The 22808-nt window shown below is 40.7% G+C and overlaps 2 protein-coding genes across 2 annotated transcripts in view; one reads left to right on the top strand and one right to left on the bottom strand.

Annotated features, from left to right (window-relative positions):
• The window catches only part of LOC307023979 (WD repeat-containing protein 91-like), a 51029-nt gene extending 50498 nt beyond the window's left edge, over positions 1-531 (bottom strand). The window contains exon 1 of the mRNA XM_079657717.1: positions 299-531. The gene's annotated coding sequence lies outside the window, so the exon portion shown is untranslated. The remainder of the gene's footprint in view (positions 1-298) is intronic.
• A 307-nt stretch (positions 532-838) lies between these two features.
• On the top strand, positions 839-16335 carry spag16 (sperm associated antigen 16). Its single transcript, XM_079657700.1, has 3 exons — positions 839-1853; positions 11144-11248; positions 13931-16335. The coding sequence occupies exons 1-3, from the start codon at positions 990-992 to the stop codon at positions 14588-14590; spliced, it is 1629 nt and encodes a 542-aa protein (XP_079513826.1). The 5' UTR covers positions 839-989; the 3' UTR covers positions 14591-16335.
• The last annotated feature ends 6473 nt before the right edge of the window (positions 16336-22808 follow it).

The following is a 22808-nucleotide window of genomic DNA, read 5'->3' as shown; positions in this document are numbered from 1 at the left end:
GGCGAGCTTTTTGAGACCTCCCCCGGCTGCAATCGGCTTTTCTCGTCTACTTTCGAGGCGAGCCGCAGCTCATCTCAAACAAGCCGTTCTGATTATACATCCATGAAACAAGCCTATATTAGTAACGTCGCTAAAAACAGATTTAACCAAACGGAAGTGGTCACTCAGAGGGGCAAAGAACGGTTTAAATATAGGCTACTCTGACCAATCTGAATAACACTTAATATATCTGTTGAAACTACTTTTACATAGCACATATTCAAGAAAGGCCTTAAATAGTGTGTTAATGGGTCCGTACCTCGGTTAATCCAGATATCTTCTTGGGAGGGGGGGGGGGGGGCTTCTTCCTGGAGAGAACAGCGCGTGCGCCCTGATTCAGGAACGTGACTTCAGGAACACAGAAGCAGCTTTATAAAGACTAAAGTTACAGAAGAGCGCGTGCTGCTCTGACATCTAATGTAACCAGATGTGAAGTATGTTCACTCTCTTCCTGTTGTGGTTCCCCAGCGGTCATGTGACCAAGTCATGTGACACACAGTTTAGGGTGGCGCAGTACCTTCAGGCGGCGACATGTGCAAATATCTTTATCTGCTATTAGGGTTTGCATGCTGAGTGTGTGAATCCCGAATGTCATTAAATATTATATATATTTAAAACTTTGATAATACAACTGTCAGAAAATCCTGTGAGAGAAAACTGTCGCATAATTAACACATAATCATGATTACTTGAAATGTACTTGCAATTAACAGAGCATAACAATGGAAAGGAGGCTACATTAATACAATTAATATAATATATACTCAACAACTTTAACTTTAATATAAAACAAAGCAGTTGTAGCAGAGTTACTATGGTTACAAAGTGGAAAACAACACTCAGCTGTTCTGCATAGTTACTATGGCAACAGGTAAACAAGAAGTTCAGAGACAGAGGAAATGTCTGTGAGAAGAACAGAAAGAGTACCATAGGTTTTTTCAGAGGAGGCGATGAGGAGTGCTGAGGAGGAGGCCTTCGAAGAGCTGCTGATGGAGGCCGCCCCCCCCACTGCTGTGAGCAGAAACCTTAGACCATCTAAACAACAAATCGTCCCCAAAATCCCAGAGGCAGTGGACGACTTCCTGAGAAATGTCCTCCAGAGAGCGGGCCTGGGCCGGACTATGATCAGCTTCGAGGAGGAGTGGTACGGCTTAGCGCAGAAACTCCTGACCCAGACCCTGAGGAGGGCAGGAGTCCTCCTCGTGCCTGATGCGCTTACACACAGGCAGCTGATCCAGGCTCAGCTGCACACTGTGCACAGAGACACAGACCTGCTCAGACAGGAAGTGCTGCATTCAGGGGAGCATCTGCTGAGGACGCAAAGGGAGAGGGATTTCTACCGGCTGCAGTACCAACGTGTCGCCGAACACAAAAGCAGGCTGATGGAGTACCTCCACCAGCTGAAGAAAGACCTGCAGTCCTACAGGCCGGCACTGAGGCGGCTCGAGGACACCATTCAGGAGGCTCTCAGGAAGAAAATGCTCCTCAGTTTAAAGAAAGGCAGAGTTCAAAACTCCAAAGCACTGAATCAGCAGGATTCCCAGATCAAGAAAGAGAGAAACATTAAAAGTGGCGGCAGTGGGCCACAGGACACCCAGGCCCCACACTCAGAGGACACCGGGGTTCCCACCTGCAGCAGGGGGCCGGAAACTGAACATGAAACCATGGAAACCCCTCTCAGCCTGTCCTACTCCATCAGAGCCCACAAGCTTCCTATCAGCTGCATCCACCTCCATCCACGAAAACTCATCGTCGCCTCCGCCAGTGATGACTGCAGCTGGAGGCTATGGCTGCTTCAAGCCCACGGAGAGAAGGTAAGAGAAGGTGTTAATAATAGTTATAATATATATAAAGCTTTGTATACTATAGCACGTTTCATACCCCTGGTGCAGCTCAAAGTGCTTTCACAACCTCTACACATCACAAACTAAAACAGAGAAGAAGAAATTCCCTTCAAGTCAGACGTGAAAACCTTTTTGCACACATGCAGCATAACAGCTAATATAACAATTCAAGGGACACAAGGGGGTAAAGTAGGTATGATAATAACAATATCATACAACAAAATGAATAATGATCGCTCTCAAAGACAAAAATGAATAAATAAAAGAATGAAACCTATAAAATAAATGAGTAGATAAAGCAGAAATATGCTGGGCTGTATATCTCTGTCATCAGCCATATGTTCTCCCATCATAACAATGCAACAATCAAACCAAAATGTAGCAACTTGATGAGAGTTCTCTGCTGCTGTATGCCACTGTAGCAATGATACATGAGATGGGACTAGAACACTAGATCATTGTTGAGAGGTTAACACGATTGTATCTGACAGGCTAAAGCCTTGCAGGGGTGGCAAATATGGAGCTAATTTCCTTACATAACTCCACAAACAAACCAAACAGGTTTTACAAATGCCTCATGATTCACTAACAAACACAATGTGGTTTGCAAATACAAAACACCATCTACAAACTAATGCATTTAGTTTTGCAAAGAAAAAACGTATCTATCAAACAAACACATACAATTTTTCTTATGAATCATGTTTCAGAGACAAATTCAGAATAGGTTTTACAAGTACAGAATTTTTTTTTACAACTACAATATTTTTTATTACAAGTACAAAACTTTTTCTTCTCACGGCTGAATATTACTGCCAAAAGTCACGTGGCTCACTCACGTGACTTTTGGCAGTAATATTCCGCCGTGGCTGGCACATAGATATATATCTTTGGGCACATGCTCCACGGCAGCAGGGGGCGCTACTGAGTCCATTTGCAAGGCGGGAGGTTGAGCAGAGCATGGAACAGCCCTTGCCAGCCTGATGACAGTGGTGTTTCTAGCGATCCAGCGATCTGGGTCAGTGAGTGTATTAGTGATAATATTATAAACAAGGTGAATTTAGCATCACAACAAAAACAGCCAAGACACATATTGAGCCCAGAAAATGTATGTTATTAGGGCTTTAAATATAATAAGCCTTTGTCTAAAATGGACAACATTGTAACCAAGGAGATTTAAACCATACAGCGATTCTGCACTCTTCATTTTCTTTCCTGCTATATTCAATGAGTGATACAAATATGTTTTACCATAAGTTCTGAATAAAACTGATACTGTTGGACTCGGTACTAGTTGACTGCTACCAGAAATAAAATGAAGTACTTTACTGTGTACTTTGTGAGTAATCCTCTGTCAGAGTCCCCTCCGCTCCGTATAATGCATGTTTTCTGCTATCTTTGATGAGTGATAAAAAGACAATTTTACCATAAGTTCTTAATGATATTGAGACTGCTGGACTCAGTATTCTTACACCTACTATACATTGAAGTACTTCTAGTGTGTGTGTTTTTTTTTTAATCCTCTGTCAAAGTCCCCTCCTGAGAACAAAATCAAGCCACTTCTGCTAAGTTTGATGAGGAAAGAAAATTATTTATTGCTATTAGTTCTTCATGATATTGACACTGTTGGACACAGTACTAGTCCCACAAGTACTATGAAGTACTTTTACTGTGTACTTTTTGAGTAATCCTCTGTCAATGTCCCCTCCTGAGCACAATAATGCATGTTTCTCTGCTATTTTGAATAAACGTTAAAACACCTTTCTCAAGAGACTGATATTGTTGGACAGAGTATTTTAAGAGGATGGTAGACATGATATCAGCAATACTTCCAGTCAGTACTCCAGCAGCAGCATTTTTACCCCTTGGAAAGTCTTTAGAGTCTGGCCTGGATAGCTGGTCACAAATATCCTTCAGCAAAGTGACACACCCGTGTGACTCTTGTTGGCCTCTTATGGGGCTGCTGTCTTTTAAATATCATTATTCCTCTGCTCCTAGTTCATTCCTCTCAGATTCTTCCATCAGTCCCAGTCATTGCATGTCTGTCAATAGACCTTCGAAAAATGTGTCCAATTCAACAAAATGTTTTTGTGAAGGTCAGAGCTAAATTATAGATTGTTTGATTGTGTAATTACAAGGTGAGAGAAAATAAATCCTCATCCTCCTATGAAACTTATTTTATTTACTTTTCCATGTTGTACATAATATACTTACTTGTATTACATGTTGAACCACGTGCTGGATATCTTCTCCAGCCTCAAGGAAATACAATAAAATAAATGGATTTATAATTTAAATGTTTTATAAAAATGTATAAATTAATAATGTTGTGTGCAAACATTTCAAATTGAAATATAAAATGAAAAATAAGTTTACTTTTGAAATGATTTCTCACAAAAACCTTTCTAAATTATAGTAAATTATTAAAAAAGGTTTCGTCAATATACGTTTTTCTGCCTAAAATAGTTAAAATTGAACGTAAAGTCGTAAACTATATCAAACACCACATCCATGGCAATTAACCCACTTTTGCCCGCTATTTAAATTGACTTTGGTTGAAGTTAATAACAATATTGATATTATATAGATATATATAGCATAATAATTTGTGCAGTCTTTCTGAACACTTTTAAAATACTGCAAATGAAGAATATGTGTAATGTTCTGCACAGATAGTGCCTTAACTTGAATTTGAAAACACGTGGCAACTTTATTAATACAGCAGTTGAAAATATTTGTGGAAGGATAAATTCTTCCTGGGCTTCAATGGCTCTCTAGATAAAGGGCGTTGTATGGTTGCTTGTATTATCCTCAGATAGTGGTTTGTTTAAATAACTTCTGACATTTTAATACAAATTGCAAAAAAGGGCTCCAAAAAAGGCACAACCCGTCTGTATTTCTTCGAGCACCACAAGATTCATAGTTTATCAAGTACAATTCTGGGCCATTTATTGTGTCATTTCTCCAAACACATACAGTAAAAATGGCTGTTTTGAAGCCTTAAAATGGTGCAGGAAAAGGACTTTACATTGGGTTATACTTAAATACAGGACTATTCAGTTAAGAGAAGAGAAAAAGGAAAGAAAACTGTTAAAATGGGTGATGTAACATTAATGACGGACATAATATGAGGTCCTTGGCACTCAGACTCTAGAGGGGTCATTTTGTGATCCTGGGGCATCACCCTTACAGCATCAGGACAATATCATATGGAGTCAGACACTGGAAGTGTACTGGAGGCGTTGACTAGGACTGATGGAAGGATGAGGCTGATGAGAATGAAGAATCTGCGAGGAACGAACTAGCGCCAGAGGAATAATGATATATTAAAAGACAGCAGCATCATAAGAGGCCAACCAGAGTGACAGAGTGTGTCACTTTGCTGAAGGATAGTTGTGACCAGCTATCCAAGCTAGACTCTAAAGACTTTCCAAGGGGTAAAAATGCTGCTGCCAGAGTACTGACTGGAAGTATTGCTGATAATCATGTCTACCATCCTCTTAAAATACTCCGTCCAACAATATCAGTCTCAGGAAGAAGTGTTTTTTAATGCTTATTAAAAGAAAAACATGCATTCTTGTAGTCAGGAGGGGACAGAGGATAGATAGAGGATTACTGTAAAAGTACACAATAAGTACTTCATAGTACTTGTGGGGGTAGTTTCAGTAGTACTGAGTCCAACAGCATCAATCTCACAAAGAACTAATGGCAACAAAAAATAATTCCCTCATCAAACTTAGCAGAAGTGGCTTGATTTTGTTCTCAGCAGGGGACTTTGACAGAGGATTCCTCAAAAAATACACAGTAAAAGTATTTCAATGTATTGTTAGTAGTAAGCTTACTAATACAAAGTCAAACAGTATCAATTTCATTAAGAACTAATGGTAACATTTTATTTGTATCATTCATCAAAGATAGCAGAAAACATGCATTACTATGGAGGGGACTCTGACAGAGGATTACTTACAAAGTACACAGTAAAGTACTTCCTTTTATTTCTGATAGCAGTCAACTAGTACCGAGTGCAACAGTGTCAGTTTTATTAAAAACTTGTGGTCAAAAATATTTGTATCACTCATTGAATATAGCAGGAAAGAAAATGAAGAGTGCAGAATCGCTGTTTAAATGGTTTAAATCTCCTTAGTTACAATGTTGTCCATTTTAGACAAAGGCTGACAAAGGCTTATATATTAATATTTACGGCCTTAATAACATTAATTTTCTGGGCTAAATATGTGTCTTGGCTGTTTTTGTTGTGATCGCTAAATTCACCTTGCTTATAATATTATCACTATTACACTCACTGACCCAGATTGCTGGATCGCTAGAAACACCACTGTCATCAGGCTGGCAAGGGCTGTTCCATGCTCTGCTCAACCTCCCGCCTTCCCAATGGACTCAATAGCGCCCCCTGTTGCCGTGGAGCATGTGGCCATAGATATATATCTATGTGCCAGCCACGGCGGAATATTACTGCCAAAAGTCACGTGAGTGAGTCACGTGATTTTTGGCAGTAATATTCAGCCGTGAAAAGAACAAGTTTGTTGTAGTTGTAAAAAGAAGTTTTGTCCTTGTAAAAAAAAGTGTTGTATTTGTAAAAAAAATGTGTGTTCTTGTAAAACCTATGCTGAATTTGTCTCTGAAACATGATTCTTTAGAAAAATGGTATGTGTTTGTTTGATAGATAAATTTTTTCTTTGCAGAACTAAATGCATTAGTTTGTAGATGGTGTTTTGTATTTGCAAACCATATTGTGTTTGTTAGTGAATCATGAGGCATTTGTAAAACCTGTTTAGTTTGTTTGTGGAGTTATGGCAGGAAATTAGGTCTTAGCTTTGCTATTGCCTATGCCTATCTCTATGCCTATGCCTATTGCCTATGCAAACTCATTTCAGTTAAGGGGCCACATACTGCCCACTTTGATCTTATGTGGGTAAAATAATAGCATAATAACCCACAGGCCCTATAACGACAATATTTCTGTTTAAGTGCAAATAAGTAGGCTACAAGTACATTCAGAAAATGTCCACATACTGAGACGCAAAACGTTATGAACAAACTTAAATGTATTAAGACAAACAAGTGCAATTTCATGTTATTTTCAACAGATCACAGTTTCCACCTGAACTGACTCACCACAAAATACAAATAAAAACGTGGGAGCTATTAAGTGAGGAGTTTGAGTTAGCTTCCTTGCCTTGAAAATATAGAATTTCTATATTGAAAAAAAGTTGGGGCAGTGCAGCCACAGTGTTACATCAAGCCAAACTATTTTTTGCCTAATGAAGCTGCTGATTGGCATTATAATACACAATGTTCAGTGACATAATAGTACAAAATGTTCAAATATGTCAGTAGGTTCTTGTTTTCACAGAACTGAAGTCACAGAACAGGTCAACTCACTGATTAATTTGCTCCTGAAACTTGACATATTTTAGCCTTCACAAGGGTATCAATCAGGCTTAAAATCATGACTAGCAGCCAATTTAATTATTTAATTTAGGCACTTGTGTGTGAGTCTTTAGCGCAGCTTTGTTTTACTAATGTTCATTATAGAGAAAAACCTGTTCACAAAGGTAGGTCCCAAACATGCTCAAAAATTTTGCTGCCAGGGCTGTCAATTTGGGGTATCCTGGCAAAAGATGCCGATAAAATGTGCCCAAGTCCGGCGAGGCAAATTTGTCCTTTAAATCCTGATCACTTAAGTCGATTATCTGAAGTTGTATGTTGACAGGCAAATCCGCAGCCTTAACTGCAAATGGCGAGCGAAAAACTGCAAACTCTGTCTCAAGCTCACCAAAGACCTGAAACCGCCGCTCAAACTCCCGCAGCAATTCCGTAATTTTGTCTTTGTACCGACTCATGTCAGCATAACTCCGGTCATATGCAAATTTCTTAGATGAGGGAAATGAGCAGGGTCACTGTTTCAGTCTGCAGCTTTATTTCAGTAACTCACAACTCCATCACATGTAGCCTATATTCCCGCGCTTGCGGATATAGTACATCACAGTGTAAGCCTGTGTCAGCATGCAGTTTACTAAAGCGCCAACAGGCGTCTCTATATAACAGGCATTAACAGATGCCCATATCTGTAACATCTCCTTTCCTTTAGCTGTAAACAACATCAGCATGTCACTTTAAAGTGCAGGTAAGTGCTACATTGTTTAAACCTCGAAGACATGAAAACAATTACAATACTGTTTAACCATGCAAGTACCGATACAAAACTATAATAATATCCAACAATAATATCCAACAATGCTTTTTTTTTTTCTTAATTAACAGTCCAACAGACTTATACCTCATTCACACCAACGGTATTTCAGGGCCGGTTCGGAGCTGGAGCTTGAAAAGCACCGGGTTTTCCTCTTCACACCGCAGTGGAGCAGCCTCTTAGCTCCGGAATCCGGTTCGTTTCAAGCACCAAAAAATTGTCCGGCCAGAGCAAAAGCACCACATACGTCACGCTTACGTCGAGGCGGGGGAAGGGGCAGGGGCGGGACTCCGGACGGCAACCCAAGTAGGACTCTTGACATAGTGGCTTTTGGCAAAGCTCAAAAAGAAAACTCGAGAGAGACGAGTTATTGTTATTACAACGTGACTTTACTATTATTTAACAACTCTTTTTATTGGGTTCTTTTATTTGGGGTTAAGTACATTGTCAGAATAAATGAGAAATGAATTTAACTTCTGTTAGACAGCTTATATGCCATACATTTGTGCATACATTCACAGTAAATATTTATTCAGTATGATAGCTGTCTAACAGAAGTTAAATTCATTTCTCACTTATTCTGACAATGTACTTAACCCCAAATAAAAGAACCCAATAAAAAGAGTTGTTAAATAATAGTGAAGTCACGTTGTAATAACAATAACTCATCTCGCACATGCGCACTGCAGATCGGGCAGGGCTGCAGATCGGGTAGTGACACTCGGTATCACCGGAAGTTGATTTGTCTGCGCCATCTTGAGTAGCATCCCATGGCGCTTATTTCTGCCGGAGGAGCGATAATGGAGGAGCGATAATGGAGTAACTAACAGACCATCCTCCGATTAAATCCTCAGGTATTCGCCCTGCCCCCTTACTGTGTATCGCTCACTGATTGGACGATGCAGCGCATGCACTGATCTGATGCTTCTTGACATGAGAGCAGTTTCCCAGCGGAGTGAAGAAAATACATGAAACTCACGAGAGTCACTCCTCAGTCTATACTGTGTTTTGTTTCAATTAATGTATCATTTAGTTACAAATATGTGATATATCTGAACAACAAAGTGGTAAAAAATCATTTTATTCATTTATTGGAAACATTTTCATGATCGCTTTTTTCGTTTATACATTTTAAGAATGGCATTTATCTTTTTTGAGAATGAGTTCTTATTTGATTTAATGTATTTGGGCCTACAACAGATGATACAAATGTTTGTGTCAGTAAATGTGAACTAATAGAGTGTGTGTGAAAACAACGGGGACAGAGCTGCTGTCAGACATTAGCTGTGCGGTGTCATCACAAATGGATGTCGCTTCACGTGACGGAGGAAAGGACGTCCCATTGCTCTTAAAAATCATTTCCCTGCTTCTCGTGGTTTCCTTGCGTTTCTACATACTTCCCTGGTGGGAGGGACTAAACGCAGGGAAACCACGCAAGTGAGGGACGCAAGGATTCCATTTAATCGACCTGAGATGCAGCCATAGCCTACTTAGCAAAGTCCTTCAGCTCCGTGGGCCAAGCTGGAATGCCTCCCGGGCCGGGTCCGGTCCGCGGGCCGTATGTTTGCCATCCCTGGCCTAAGGCTTCAAGAGAATGAGACGGATAATATAGATCGCAGGTTGAATCACATGAAATTACAAGACATGATTAAAGGTAAAATAATACAATGGAAAAAAGAGAAGTGAGAAGATGGGACAATATAAATATTGCAAGATTAGATCAGATACAATATGACACACTAAGTTATGAGAAAAGACAATCGATTGTTTGATAGAGAATGATTGTGTGATAAAGGATGAAATGAGACAAAAGAGCTAAAGATAAAGATGATATGATGCATGAGGAGGTGGGAGGACACATTGGAGATTCTGAATAAGATCCAGTGAGTTAACCTTATATGAGAGGGGGGACAGAAATGTAACAAGGTTAGATTCACAAAGGTCAGGCAGATCAAGTCCCTGAGCGGACTTGTGCGCATTTCCACTACAGCGCGGTTTAAGCGTGCCGTGCCCGGACGTTTTTGGTTGCGTTTCCACTAGGCGTAGTTCCGGCTAGCTGGTACTTTTTCACAGTTTTTCTGGCTCTCCAAAATCGAGCTTCTTTCCGGGCCAACAACCGGGCTGAGTATGCTAATCTAGTGAGAGAATCGCTGGCAACTACAACAAAATGAACATATTTTACCGTGATTTAATTCTAATACACGTTTCAAAATGATGCCGAAGCAACAGCATACTGATACCGGTTAGTAAAAACCATGAATTAATGCTTTGGCAAGTCTGCAGACAGACGGCAGGCGAAACACCTTTTTAAAATGCGTGTTTTCTAAATTGAGATCGGCTTAGCTAACGCGGTGTATGCTCCGACCGTCCACACTCACAACAACGGCCTATACAGACATAAATAAACCAGCGACTGTATTCGCCATGTCACAGACAGTCTGTGGTTTGTACTTGTTTAACTTTTGTCTAGTTTCTGAACAGATATGAGGAGCTGTGAGCTCTTAGTGCTAACAGCTAACGGCTGATGTTGTTTTCGTGTGGTTCGCATTGAAGATGAAGTCACGTTTCCGCCTACACTGTGTTACAATAGTTACTACCCCAGTTCCTAAACTGTTATGGAAACGCAGCATAAAGTGAGCCTGGCCTACCAAGGCCTAACTGTACCGTTCTAAGCCGTGCGAGGCCCTGCAGTGGAAATGCACCATTAGTGTGGACTGGTACCTTCAGGGAACCATCTCCCCTACTGGGTACTGGGTCCCTTCGACCAAGGTACTGTATATACATACAGTATATAGCTACCCACTGCCCCTAACAATATGTCGGATTAAAACAGAGTCTACATTCAGTGTGTGTGTGTGTGGTGCTGTGTGTGTGAGGATTAGAAGTCCTCCAATCCCATTTCCTTACATGAAATGAATGGATGGGACAGTGTGAGGCTAAATCAGACCAGAACAAACATCATGTTATAAAAGAGTTGAACAGACGAGACAAGTCAATGGAGGCACTGTGATTGGCTAAAAGTAATGTCATGTGATGTGTGTTGCAGGGGGGTCAGATGGTGCTGACAGGTGAGGGTCACTCTGATTGGTTGTCTGGCTGCAGCTTCCACCCAGATGGAGGGAAATTAGCAACAACGAGTAGAGACAGCACGGTGAGTTCCTCTCCGTCCTGTGCCGTCCCACAGCGGGACGCAGACCCCGTAGAGTCGTACAGATGCAGCGCATCATTTTGGGGGCGGTTCCACCTTAGCGGGGCCCAGGCCCGGTTCTACAGGGATGCATTATCATGCATTGCACCTCCAATAGAATTGACTGCACCCTCTATTGAAAAAAGAGATGGGAGTGAAAAATATTACAAATATAATAATAATTATAATAATAATAATAATTTCCCTGAAAACAAAACAAATTGTAATTGTAATTAAATGACATTGTCTGCTGCATTAATTGTGTCCACTAATACAGTAAGTAACGTTGTTATGTCAGATGCCTGTACAGCAGTTGCATCTGTGGATAATCATGGATATAAAAAAATGGTTAAAACAACCATCAGTACTCGCCAGCAACACTGCATCTACTGCAGACAATAGCAACCAGGTGCAACCAAAGTCTGATTTAAGAGTCGATCATATTTCACATCAATAATCCAAATCTGTAAAGTTACTAAAGGCATTAAACAAATGTAGTGGAGTTAAAGTACACCTTTTACCTCCGAATTGTAGTGTACATAGCATAACATTGAAATACTTAAGTAAAGTACAATTACCTCATAATTGTACTTAAGTACAGTAAATCTACTTAGTTACTTTACACCACTGCTTCAGCAGGTGTAGGTGGGACCCCTGACTGTGGTGTTTCTAACCCCTAACTCTGGTGTTTCTAACCCCTAACTCTGCAGGTGTTTCCAACCCCTAACTCTAGTGTTTCTGACCCCTAACTCTGGTGTTTCTGACCCCTAACTCTAGTGTTGCTGACCCCTAACTCTGGTGTTTCTGACCCCTAACTCTAGTGTTGCTGACCCCTAACTCTGGTATTTCTAACCCCTAACTCTGCAGGTGTTTCTCACCCCTAACTCTAGCCCCTCATTTCATTTCATTTCAAACCTTTATTTAACGAGATTGGTCCCATTGAGATCATAGATCTCTTTTTCAAGGGAGACCTGCAGCATATAGGTTCCACATGAAACATAAAATAATAAAGGACATTATACATTCTATTTACAGGATACATTTACATAGTTATAGACATTTACAAGTGCCCATAGTATCAACAAGCATTTCATTTAGCCTAGCTTTAAAAACATGCAGAGGAATGAGACTGCTCAGTTTCAATTCTTGCTGAAGATTGTTCCAAGCAAGTGGAGCTGCGCACATAAAAGCTCTCTTACCTAAGACAGTCCTTGCTCTTGGCACATCTAACAATAGTACATCACGCGATCTCAGACAATAGCTGCCTGCTACTCTCTGTGTTATCAGAGAGCAGATATAATACGGGAGTTTACCCAACAAAGCTTTATAAATAAACGTGTACCAATGACTGAGCCTCTTTACAGTAAGTGAACGGCAAACCTGACTTGGCATACAGGGTACAGTGATGAGTAAGTGCTTTACAATTTGTGACAAATCTCAGTGCGCTGTGATAGGTGGCATCTAACTTGTTCAGGCAATAGGCAGGTGCAACAAATCACCATCACAGGTAAAAAGTTCACAGTGACTAGCCTTTTCCTGGCCTCAAGCGAGAAACAGGACTTGTTTCTGAAAAAGAAACCTAGTCTAACCCTCAGCTTTTTAAGCAGGTTATTGACATGAAGTTTAAAACTAAGCCCCTAACTCTAGTGTTTCTGACCCCTAACTCTGGTGTTTCTGACCCCTAACTCTAGTGTTGCTGACCCCTAACTCTGGTGTTTCCGACCCCTAACTCTGGTGTTTCTGACCCCTAACTCTAGTGTGTCTGACCCCTAACTCCGGTGTTTCTAACCCCTAACTCTCCAGGTGTTTCTAACCCCTAATTCTGCAAATGTTTCTAACCCCTAATTCTGCAGGTGTTTCTAACCCCTAATTCTGCAGGTGTTTCTAACCCCTAACTCTGCAGGTGTTTCTAACCCCTAATTCTGTAGGTGTTTCTAACCCCTAAATCTCCAGGTGTTTCTAACTCCTAATTCTGCAAATGTTTATAACCCCTAATTCTGCAGGTGTTTCTAACCCTTAATTCTGCAGATGTTTCTAACCCCTAATTCTGCAGGTGTTTCTAACCCCTAATTCTGTAGGTGTTTCTAACCCCTAAATCTCCAGGTGTTTCTAACTCCTAATTCTGCAAATGTTTATAACCCCTAATTCTGCAGGTGTTTCTAACCCCTAATTCTGCAGGTGTTTCTAACCCCTAACTTTGCAGGTGTTTCTAACCCCTAACTCTCCAGGTGTTTCTAACCCCTAACTCTGCAGGTGTTTCTAACCCCTAACTCTCCAGGTGTTTCTAACCCCTATCTCTCCAGGTGTTTCTAACCCCTAATTCTGCAGGTGTTTCTAACCCCTAACTCTAGCCCCTAACTCTAGTGTTTCTGACCCCTAACTCTAGTGTTTCTGACCCCTAACTCTGGTGTCTCCGACCCCTAACTCTGGTGGTTTCTGATCCCTAACTCTCCAGGTGTTTCTAACCCTTAATTCTGAAAAATGTTCTAACCCCTAATTCTGCAGGTGTTTCTAACCCCTAACTCTGCAGGTGTTTCTAACCCCTAATTCTGCAGATGTTTCTAACCCCTAATTCTGCAGATGTTTCTAACCCCTAACTCTCCAGGTGTTTCTAACCCCTAACTCTGCAGGTGTTTCTTCCTGCAGGTGCGGCTTTGGGACTTCTCTCGCGGCGGCGGCTGTGTGTTGACGCTGAGCCACAGCCGGCCCACTTGGGGTTGCTGCTTCCACTCCTGTGGTCACTTCCTGGCTTCCTGCTATGCTGACAGGACGGCCCGGCTGTGGGACCTGAGCAGCCAGCGCTGCACCCTCACCCTGCGCCACCACACCGCCTCCGTCAACAGTGTCTGCTTCCTGCCCTTCTCCGACCTCCTTCTCACCTGCTCAGCCGATAAAACCCTGGCCCTGTGGGATGCCAGGCTGGGGGTCTGCACTGCTATCTTCCAGGGACACCAGCACCCCTGCAACCACTCCACCTGCAGCATGGCGGGCCACACCGTGGCATCCTGCGACTCCTGTGGCATCATCAACCTGTGGGACATCAGGAAGCCTGCGGTGTCCATGGCCACAGTGGATGCCGGGCCCCGGGCTGCCAACCAGGTGGCGTTCAGCCCGTCAGGGAGGACGCTGGCTGTGGCCTGCTCCGATGGACTGGTCAGGGTCGTGGAGGTGGACTCTCTGGTGTCCAGCAGCCTGCCGGGACACAGGGACAGCGTGCAGAGCGTGGCCTTCGACCACAGGGGGGGGGCTGTGCTGTCAGCAGGGAGTGATGGACTGATCAATGTCTGGGCCCGAACCAAGAACTGAACCCTGCTGAGGAAGCTTCAGATGATCTCAGATTTGGCTGTCACCAAGGCTCTTCAAATATTTCAGTTCTGAAAAAGTCCTTTTATACTAGTAGATAGAATACCTGAGTCCAGTCTTTTTTTCTTTTTGTTGTAACTTTAAGAAATAAACGTTTTCCTGCAGTCCTTTACATTGAAGCTGTGTTTTTCTACATAACATACATTATATAAAACTCAAAATAAAAAATAGGAACTGGTCAAAGAATAAGATTACTAATCTTTTTTGAATATTTTGCTACCGGATAGTTTTGGATGAACAGAGAAACAAACATGTTTTGATCAATATCCCCAAAAGTTTTGAGATTTGATACCCAGCCACTATTTCTAAATAATAAAATATGTTCACATATGTATGTACGAGGAAAACAAGGATCACAGGGTTAAATCACTACAGACCCGTCGCCTTGACTTCTGTGGTTATGAAGTCATTCGCGAGTTCTTTCCCCTCTGCTCTTCTCCCTGTACACCAGGGGTCACCAACTACATTTGTCCAAGGGCCAAAATGTATCCAATAGACACTTTCGCGGTCCAGCAATTTTTGAAAGTAATCAGAATACAGTTACAGTTACGTGTCTTAAAAACGTATTCAGATTACTTTTAGTATACTTTTGAAATGCTTTATTTTTCAATAACAGATGGGTATGTTTTGGTGAACAGGAGACGCTTATTTTACTGTTTTAATGGCTGATCAAGAACTCAAACACAACATCTTGGTGTCATTCTGGACAGCTCTCTCGTCTGCACCCCACATAAAAAACATCACCCGGACTGCATTCTTTGTACTGTCTTAAAACCTTTCCTTGGAATATGTTATGAATTGTAAGGTGTCCTTGGGTGCTTTGAAAGGCGCCCCTAAATAGAATGAATTATCATTATTGTAGATAACCCAATTTGTGTTATTTGAGACTGAAGGGGATGTTGCATTGTTTTTGTTGCTTTCGTTGCAGTTATATATATATCTTATAATGTAATTTAGGTGAACTTCCTGTTTCATTTGTATGCTTTTATTTTAAAGGCAAGTTAACGCGGCTGACAGGAAGTGGTTGTAGCTTTTGAAAACAACGTGACGGAGAAAGTAATATCTTCTATGTAACGGCGGAGAAAGAGAAGAACGGACTGTATATTTAAATGTTAGCACCCCCTGAAGAGGCTCAAGCTCTTACGTTGGGTCTGGAGTTTGAATAAATTCTGGTTCATCAGTAAAGCCTACGACCATTATTCGGAGGGAAATGCTACATTATTTATTATCTGAAACGATGTAATAACTTTTAAAACTGTTTCCAGTCACTTGCCCCATGCATTCAGCAGCAGCAGGCCATTCACTTTGATTTTATCCCGTTATGAAATGTCATAATTTCGACAATAAATAAATGCTACATAAACGTTATCTTGCACATTTTATCTAACCATCTCCGTTTCTAACTTTCAATATATTTTAAGAGATCTCTCTCTCATTTGCGTGCGGGGGCGGGGCCTCACAGACACCATCTCTCTCGCTCACAGACATGCTGCAGCGCTGTGCAGTGTGCACACAGTTCTGCCGGTAATGAATTTTACATTTTGTGAGGAAACTTTTCCACCAATAATTCCAATAAGTATTCCAAAATGTATTCACTTCAGGTTTACGAAAGTAACTGTAATCAGATTACTCGTTTTTCAAGTATAACGCCAGCTGAATACAGTTAGCCTACTTGATTTTTGTATTCCGATTACGTAACGCCTTTACATATATTCCGTTACAACCATAGACTGTATATATTAATGGGCGTAGTGTCCGTGACGTCACCCATAGGATTCTGCACAGTTGCCGAGAAGCCCTTAGTAGGCGGAGTCTGCCACTAACGGCTTGACAGCGACGTCAGAGTCTAATCCCGCCTGCTCCAAATAAGGGCAAAGAGGCGGAGCCGAAGCGGGACCTGCTGCCTCCGAACTGGGAGTAAACAGAGCTAGCTCAGGCTAAGAAGCTAAGCTAACATGAAATACATGCATACCAAGTTACTGCTAGCAGTGTAGTTCCCCTATATAAACGTTACATTCATAATCAAATGAGACAATCTGCAAGAGAATTAGCTATATTTTGTTATTCTTAATGCTTGTCATTCACACGTTAAGAAAAGACGGACTCCACAGCCCGGACCTAACGGAGCCGCAGTGGTAAGGTGACCAGATTTTCAAAATTAAAACCGGGGACATTTTGAGTTTTGCCGTCAATATATCATTAACATAACCAATTTTCTTCACTGTTAAAGAAAAAAGGGGGACAATTCTGGTTCAATGTAATTCGTACATTTTAACTGTTGGATACAAACAGAAGGACTAGCTCATATATGAGACTTCAAAGGTCTTTTATTTTGAAACTGTACATCAGATTGTCCTGATTCTCTCTGAGTGACTATATGGGGTGTTCTGCTATCACCCTGGAGTGAAATAAGTCTTTGATAATTTGACAGTTTTTTATTTATTCTTGTATAAAAACAGAAGGACGATAGCCCATATATGAGATTTCAAAAGTATTTTATTTTGAAACTCTACATCAGAATTTCCTGATTTTCTCTGATGGACTAGATGGGGTCTCCTGCTATCACCCTGAAGTGAAATAAGTATTTGATTTACTTCGAATGACTCTTTGATTATGGACAGTTTCCATTAAATAATAATCAAAATATAGATGTACAATAGATCTAATTTGAGATTTTAAACAGCATACATTTTAAATTGTGCTTCAGAAAGTAATGTTATTTTAGGAGTGCTGAGCGATGGTGTCAACATCAATTGAAATGAGTCACCCAGTGGAAATGTTAGATATGTCTTCATAACTGTATCCTTACATTTTACATTCACTCAGTTATAATTTGGTAGTTATACGTAGTTTGTTTTAATTTATTATCGATCACATTATATAGTACATATTTCTTAATTTAAGCACCAGTATATATGAATATGTTTGGTGGGTCATTCCTAGCATTCGGTGCCATTTAGGTCCCCACCACATTATATCATATATTTTGTATTTAAAAAGGTCTAATGCTTATTTTTTAAAAGCTTGGTTTTAAATGTTTATACCCTCTACCATAAAACAACAATGTTATTTTGCCAGGATATTAAAAATTCTAAATAATTACTCAGATTTTAGCACAAGTAGGCCAAATTGCTGTGTCCCCAATCATGTTTGCTCAACTTCTGTAACAGATATACAAAAAGAAATCAAAGAAATACAAACAAAATTCTACATTTTTGCGAGTGTTGTATGACCCTTTTGCTAATATTCCTCACCAAATTGAAATTGTTGTTATTAATTCATTTGTATTGAAAATAAAGTGTGTGTCCCCTGTTTGAATGTCCCCCCTGTTACTCTGATTTTAATCCCTCTGGACACGCCCCTTTACTATTCTACTATTTGTATAACTCAAGAAGAAGAAGGATACATTTTGAGTGGGAAATAATCTTCAAGAAGCAGAGTGAATGCGTTCTTCCTTCAACGTTTTTCTAATGTTTTAAAGAACCTAACTATTGCGGTAAACTAAAGCATAAAATGTCCACCCTGTTATGCTCATTTTTAGTGGAACTGATCATTTGTTTTACATTTAGAAAATATGGTGAATATATCTATCAAATATATGTTTCTGTTGTCACCAAGTGCTAGCTTGATTATCATCACACATGTAGCAATAGCCAAGTTTAGCATAAAATGTCCACCCTGTTACTATTTTTCACAGTAACAGGGTGCACACACAGTAACTGGGGATGGTAAAAAAAAAAAATGTAAGCATAATATCCTGAGTTCGACCAAAATATTTGTCTTATACTTTAACAAGCCATCATTCAGATTAAATTAAAAAAAAACATGGAAAATTATGTTTTTTATTTTTGAATACCCTAGCTGAAATGGCACCGAATGCTTGGAATGACCCTGGTGTGTTTTTTTAGGTATATTTGTTATTGACCGAGTAAACGCTTTTATTTTGAAGGCAGTTTTTACAGGCCTCTACCGTAATGCATAGGATATTCGCGCACCGCAACACAACGTGTGCGCTGGCTTGACTGTGTTTTCCGAAGTGGGGGCTGTTGACCACAATCTGTTTACCCAGTGTTTCCTGACATAAAACGTTTTGTTTTACCTTGCTATGTGTTTTTAACGTATATTAAAAAACGGGGAAATTTCCGGGGACAGTTTCAACCGGGGACAGGCTAATACAAACGGGGACTGTCCCCGGAAAACGGGGACGTCTGGTCACCCTACGCAGTGGGCTAGCTCCGGGACGCCGGCTGGAGCTAGCCCCCTGCGGCTCCGTTAGCTCCGGCGGCCACCATTGGGATAATTGACCTTTCGCAAAGCCACGCCCCCCCTTGGTTACTGTTGCTAGTCCGACAAGCTGAGAGCCAGATGCGTTAAACAAAGCCATAATGGAGGGTCTCCGTAACGTCGGAGTCGCCTTAACGGACTCATTTTGGAGCAATAACGCAGCAATATCCTCCAGGTCCCGACAAAAGGGGCTACAATACGCTATGGAGGGTTATATCCACAGTATAAACATTAGAAAAGAGGGAGGCACAACATCAATAGAGGTACTTGCATACAGGTTGCAGTGCAAGAGTGAAAAACCACATGAGCTGTATGTCAAATTCGACGGAATTATTATTATTATTTTGGAATAAAACAATACAATCACAAGAGGCATTAAATGTTGTAGTTTGTCTAAAGTTAACTACCGTTTCCTTGGTGGCTTTCTGCATCCACCTTGTTGTTCCTTTGTGGGGGTCTGGGTGCCCACTTGTGCAGCAGGATTAGGGAAGTCGGCAGTAGGCTTTCCATTAACAAAATGCTACAAAGATTAAAGCAAAATATAAATGAATGATTGCCTGTTGGCTTTCTTGTTTGTACTTTGACCACAGGTAGACTAATAACGGAGCTCAGTTGTTCAGACATTATTATGCATCAAGTGATATACATGGTCAAAACGACCTAGAAGCACACAGCTTACAGCTGTAGTCGTGTGACTTTAGCTAACGTTAGTTAGTGAAATTAGTTAATTAAATTAGTTAGTTAATTTGTGAATGTAATCTTTGCTAGCTAGCTAGCTACGTTAGCACGTATTTACCTTGGAGCAAACGTATTTGTGTTTGTTGATATTCGCCATATTCAGCTGGGCATGGGGCCTGCCGCATTTATTTATCCACTGGCGGCATCACTCCTCTCGGGTTTTGGGTTTAGGAAACGGATAAAATATCACCCCCCCCTCTAAGCTTATGGGATATCTGCTATCCGATTTGCAAAGACCATAAGCACAACGCTTCACCATTTTCGCAATGAATTTGAACGCTAAGCTTGTCGGACTTCCACAGGGAGCCGCGCACGTGATCGAATATGATTGGACAACGGGCATTTAGGGGCGTGGCTTTGCGAAAGGTCAATTGGGTCCCCTATTAACATTTGCTCCCGTTTAGCATTATGGGCGTCATAGCCATAGACTATAAAAGTCTTACCCAAGGCTGAATCATAAACTAAAATGTATATGTATGTATAAAGGGTTACGTCCTTAGCTGGCTAATAAGTAACAAGCTAAGCTACCAAGCACACAAACACCTGTGAACGGGACATGTATAAAATTATCATTTTAGACTTCTTGGAAGTTCTGTTAGTACATTCAAGCGCACAGCACAACATTTTAATTGTCTGGTATTTGTAACAATATTCCCTAAAAGGCACAATCACCACGAACACGGCTAAAGCTAAAGGTTCAAGTACAGTAACTACAATTAACTAACGTTGTAGCCTAGCAGAGTGGACAAGTTGCTGTTAGCTGACAGTGAGGAATGTACATGTCCATCAACGTGACCACGCCCTAATTTATGCAAAAGCTTTAAGGCTTAATATTAATTAAAGAGATGCGTTGAGAAATGCACCCCCCCAATCCATATTCATGAAGGGGGGATCTAACTATACAGAGAATATGGTTTTTTGAACCACGATGTAAACATGTTTAATTCTGCTCTAAAGTTGGGCATTTTAACATTGGGGTCTATGGAAATTGCTCCCTTCTGCAGAGTGCTCCTACTGGCCACTAGATGAACTGCAGTTTGAGGCACTTCCGCATTGGCGTCCCGGCTCTTCCCCAGAGTTTGCCGCTTGGTTACAACCCAACCCTGCTTCTAGGCTACTGTCCTGCAGCTCCAGCCTCTCTGTTGGACTCTGTCGCAGCGGGGCTGCTGCTGTCCGAGCCAAGCCCCCAGGAAGTGCGCCGGACTCTGACGAAAATATTCGTGCTGGCCACTACACTTCCGTTTGGTTGCCAGGCCCGGAAACACTTTTTCCAATTGAATTACATGGGGAAAGAATGGTCTGTAAATCGTTGGATAATTTTTTTTAAACTAAATAAACTACCCAGTATGAACACTTGTATAGCCCTTATTAAAAAAATTGTTCCTCAAGTTGTAAAAATGTGCTAATAAAGTTATTCTGAGAGTTATTTCCCTCTGCATTATGAACGCGCATCTAACCCACGGAACCTCGCCGCCCGGCACGTTCATGTGATGTGACGTGTTTAGTAGCCTACTAAATAAGTTTTACCTTTACCCATGGATGCACAATAAGAACGGACCCATATCGCCTTACTGCCAGCCCACAGAGCTGTAATAATGGATATATTGCACATGTTTGCTGTAATTCATCATTTGTAAAATATTATACTTCATGGGCTGTATGATGTAAATCTTTTATTAAATAAAGTTAATATTACCAACGTAGATTAACGTCCCTGTAGCTTCTTATTGCACTTGCAGCAATATACCATTAAAGGAGTTGAACGTTGCTGTGGGATAAGCCAGAGTTTACAACCTTTGCATGTGGGCACAACACGTTTTGACCGCTTTGACCCATATTAATTAGCTATACCATATGATATCGCCCGAGGAAGTCGTCATACTTATAGATATATATATATTTATGTTTCAAAGCTCTAATCAAATTAGAAGTTGTATTAATTATACTTGTATATATATATATAGCCTTTGTTGTATATACACACAAATGAGCAACCTTGTGTGTCAAATAACAAGTTGTATTGTAGTGTTTATTTTAGTGTTGTTTTATGCTTATCTACATTTTGATTTCAGAGCACAGGAGAATGCTGGGCACAACATAAAGCTCAACAGTGAAGCTGAACAAAACCATCTATAGTTATAATATTTATTCAGCTGAAAAAGTCAAAGCTCAACAAAAATGTCATAAAAAATACATAAGCATTTCAGGTAGAAATCAGCATTTTATATAGAAATTCACAAAAATAAGAAATGAAACCTAAAAGAGATTAACACAGTTAACACATGTATACCTCTGATGGCTGGCATAGGTGGAACAAATAGTGACAACAAATGTAAATACAATTTATATAGATTAAAAGGTCATATATACAGGACTGTCTCAGAAAATTAGAATATTGTGATAAAGTTCTTTATTTTCTGTAATGCAATTAAAAAAACAAAAATGTCATACATTCTGGATTCATTACAAATCAACTGAAATATTGCAAGCCTTTTATTATTTTAATATTGCTGATTATGGCATACAGCTTAAGAAAACTCAAAAATCCTATCTCAAAAAATTAGAATAGTTCCTCAGACCAAGTAAAAAAAAAAGATTTATAACAGCAAAACACAATCAAACATTTGAAAATGTCCATTAATGCCCTCAGTACTTGGTTGGGAATCCTTTTGCACGGATTACTGCATCAATGCGGCGTGGCATGGAGGCAATCAGCCTGTGGCATTGCTGAGGTGTTATGGATGCCCAGGATGCTTCAATAGCGGCCTTTAGCTCATTAGCATTGTTGGGTCTGGTGTCTTTCAGCTTCTTCTTCACAATACCCCACATATTCTCTATGGGGTTCAGGTCAGGGGAATTTGCAGGCCAATCGAGGACAGTAATGCCATGGTCAGTACACCAGTTACTGGTGGTTTTGGCACTGTGGGCAGGTGCCAGATCATGCTGGAAAATGAATTCCTCATCTCCATAGAGCTTTTCAGCAGACGGAAGCATGTAGTGCTCTAAAATCTCTTGGTACACAGCTGCATTTACTCTGGGCTTGATGAAACACAGTGGACCAACACCAGCAGCTGACATGGCTCCCCAAACCATCGCTGACTGTGGGAACTTCACACTGGATTTCAAGCAACTTGGATTT

This window comes from Notothenia rossii, assembly GCF_949606895.1.
Source record: "Notothenia rossii genome assembly, chromosome: 11".
NCBI classification, from domain to species: domain Eukaryota; kingdom Metazoa; phylum Chordata; class Actinopteri; order Perciformes; family Nototheniidae; genus Notothenia; species Notothenia rossii.
This window is presented reverse-complemented; position numbering and strand designations above follow the sequence as displayed.

Excerpts from the sequence above, each read along its gene's own strand:
- spag16 (XM_079657700.1), top strand. The coding sequence starts at position 990 with ATGAGGAGTGCTGAGGAGGAGGCCTTCGAAGAGCTGCTGATGGAGGCC. Across the intron at positions 1,854-11,143 it reads TTCAAGCCCACGGAGAGAAG|GGGGGTCAGATGGTGCTGAC; the intron begins GTAAGAGAAGGT and ends TGTGTGTTGCAG. Across the intron at positions 11,249-13,930 it reads CAACGAGTAGAGACAGCACG|GTGCGGCTTTGGGACTTCTC; the intron begins GTGAGTTCCTCT and ends TTCTTCCTGCAG.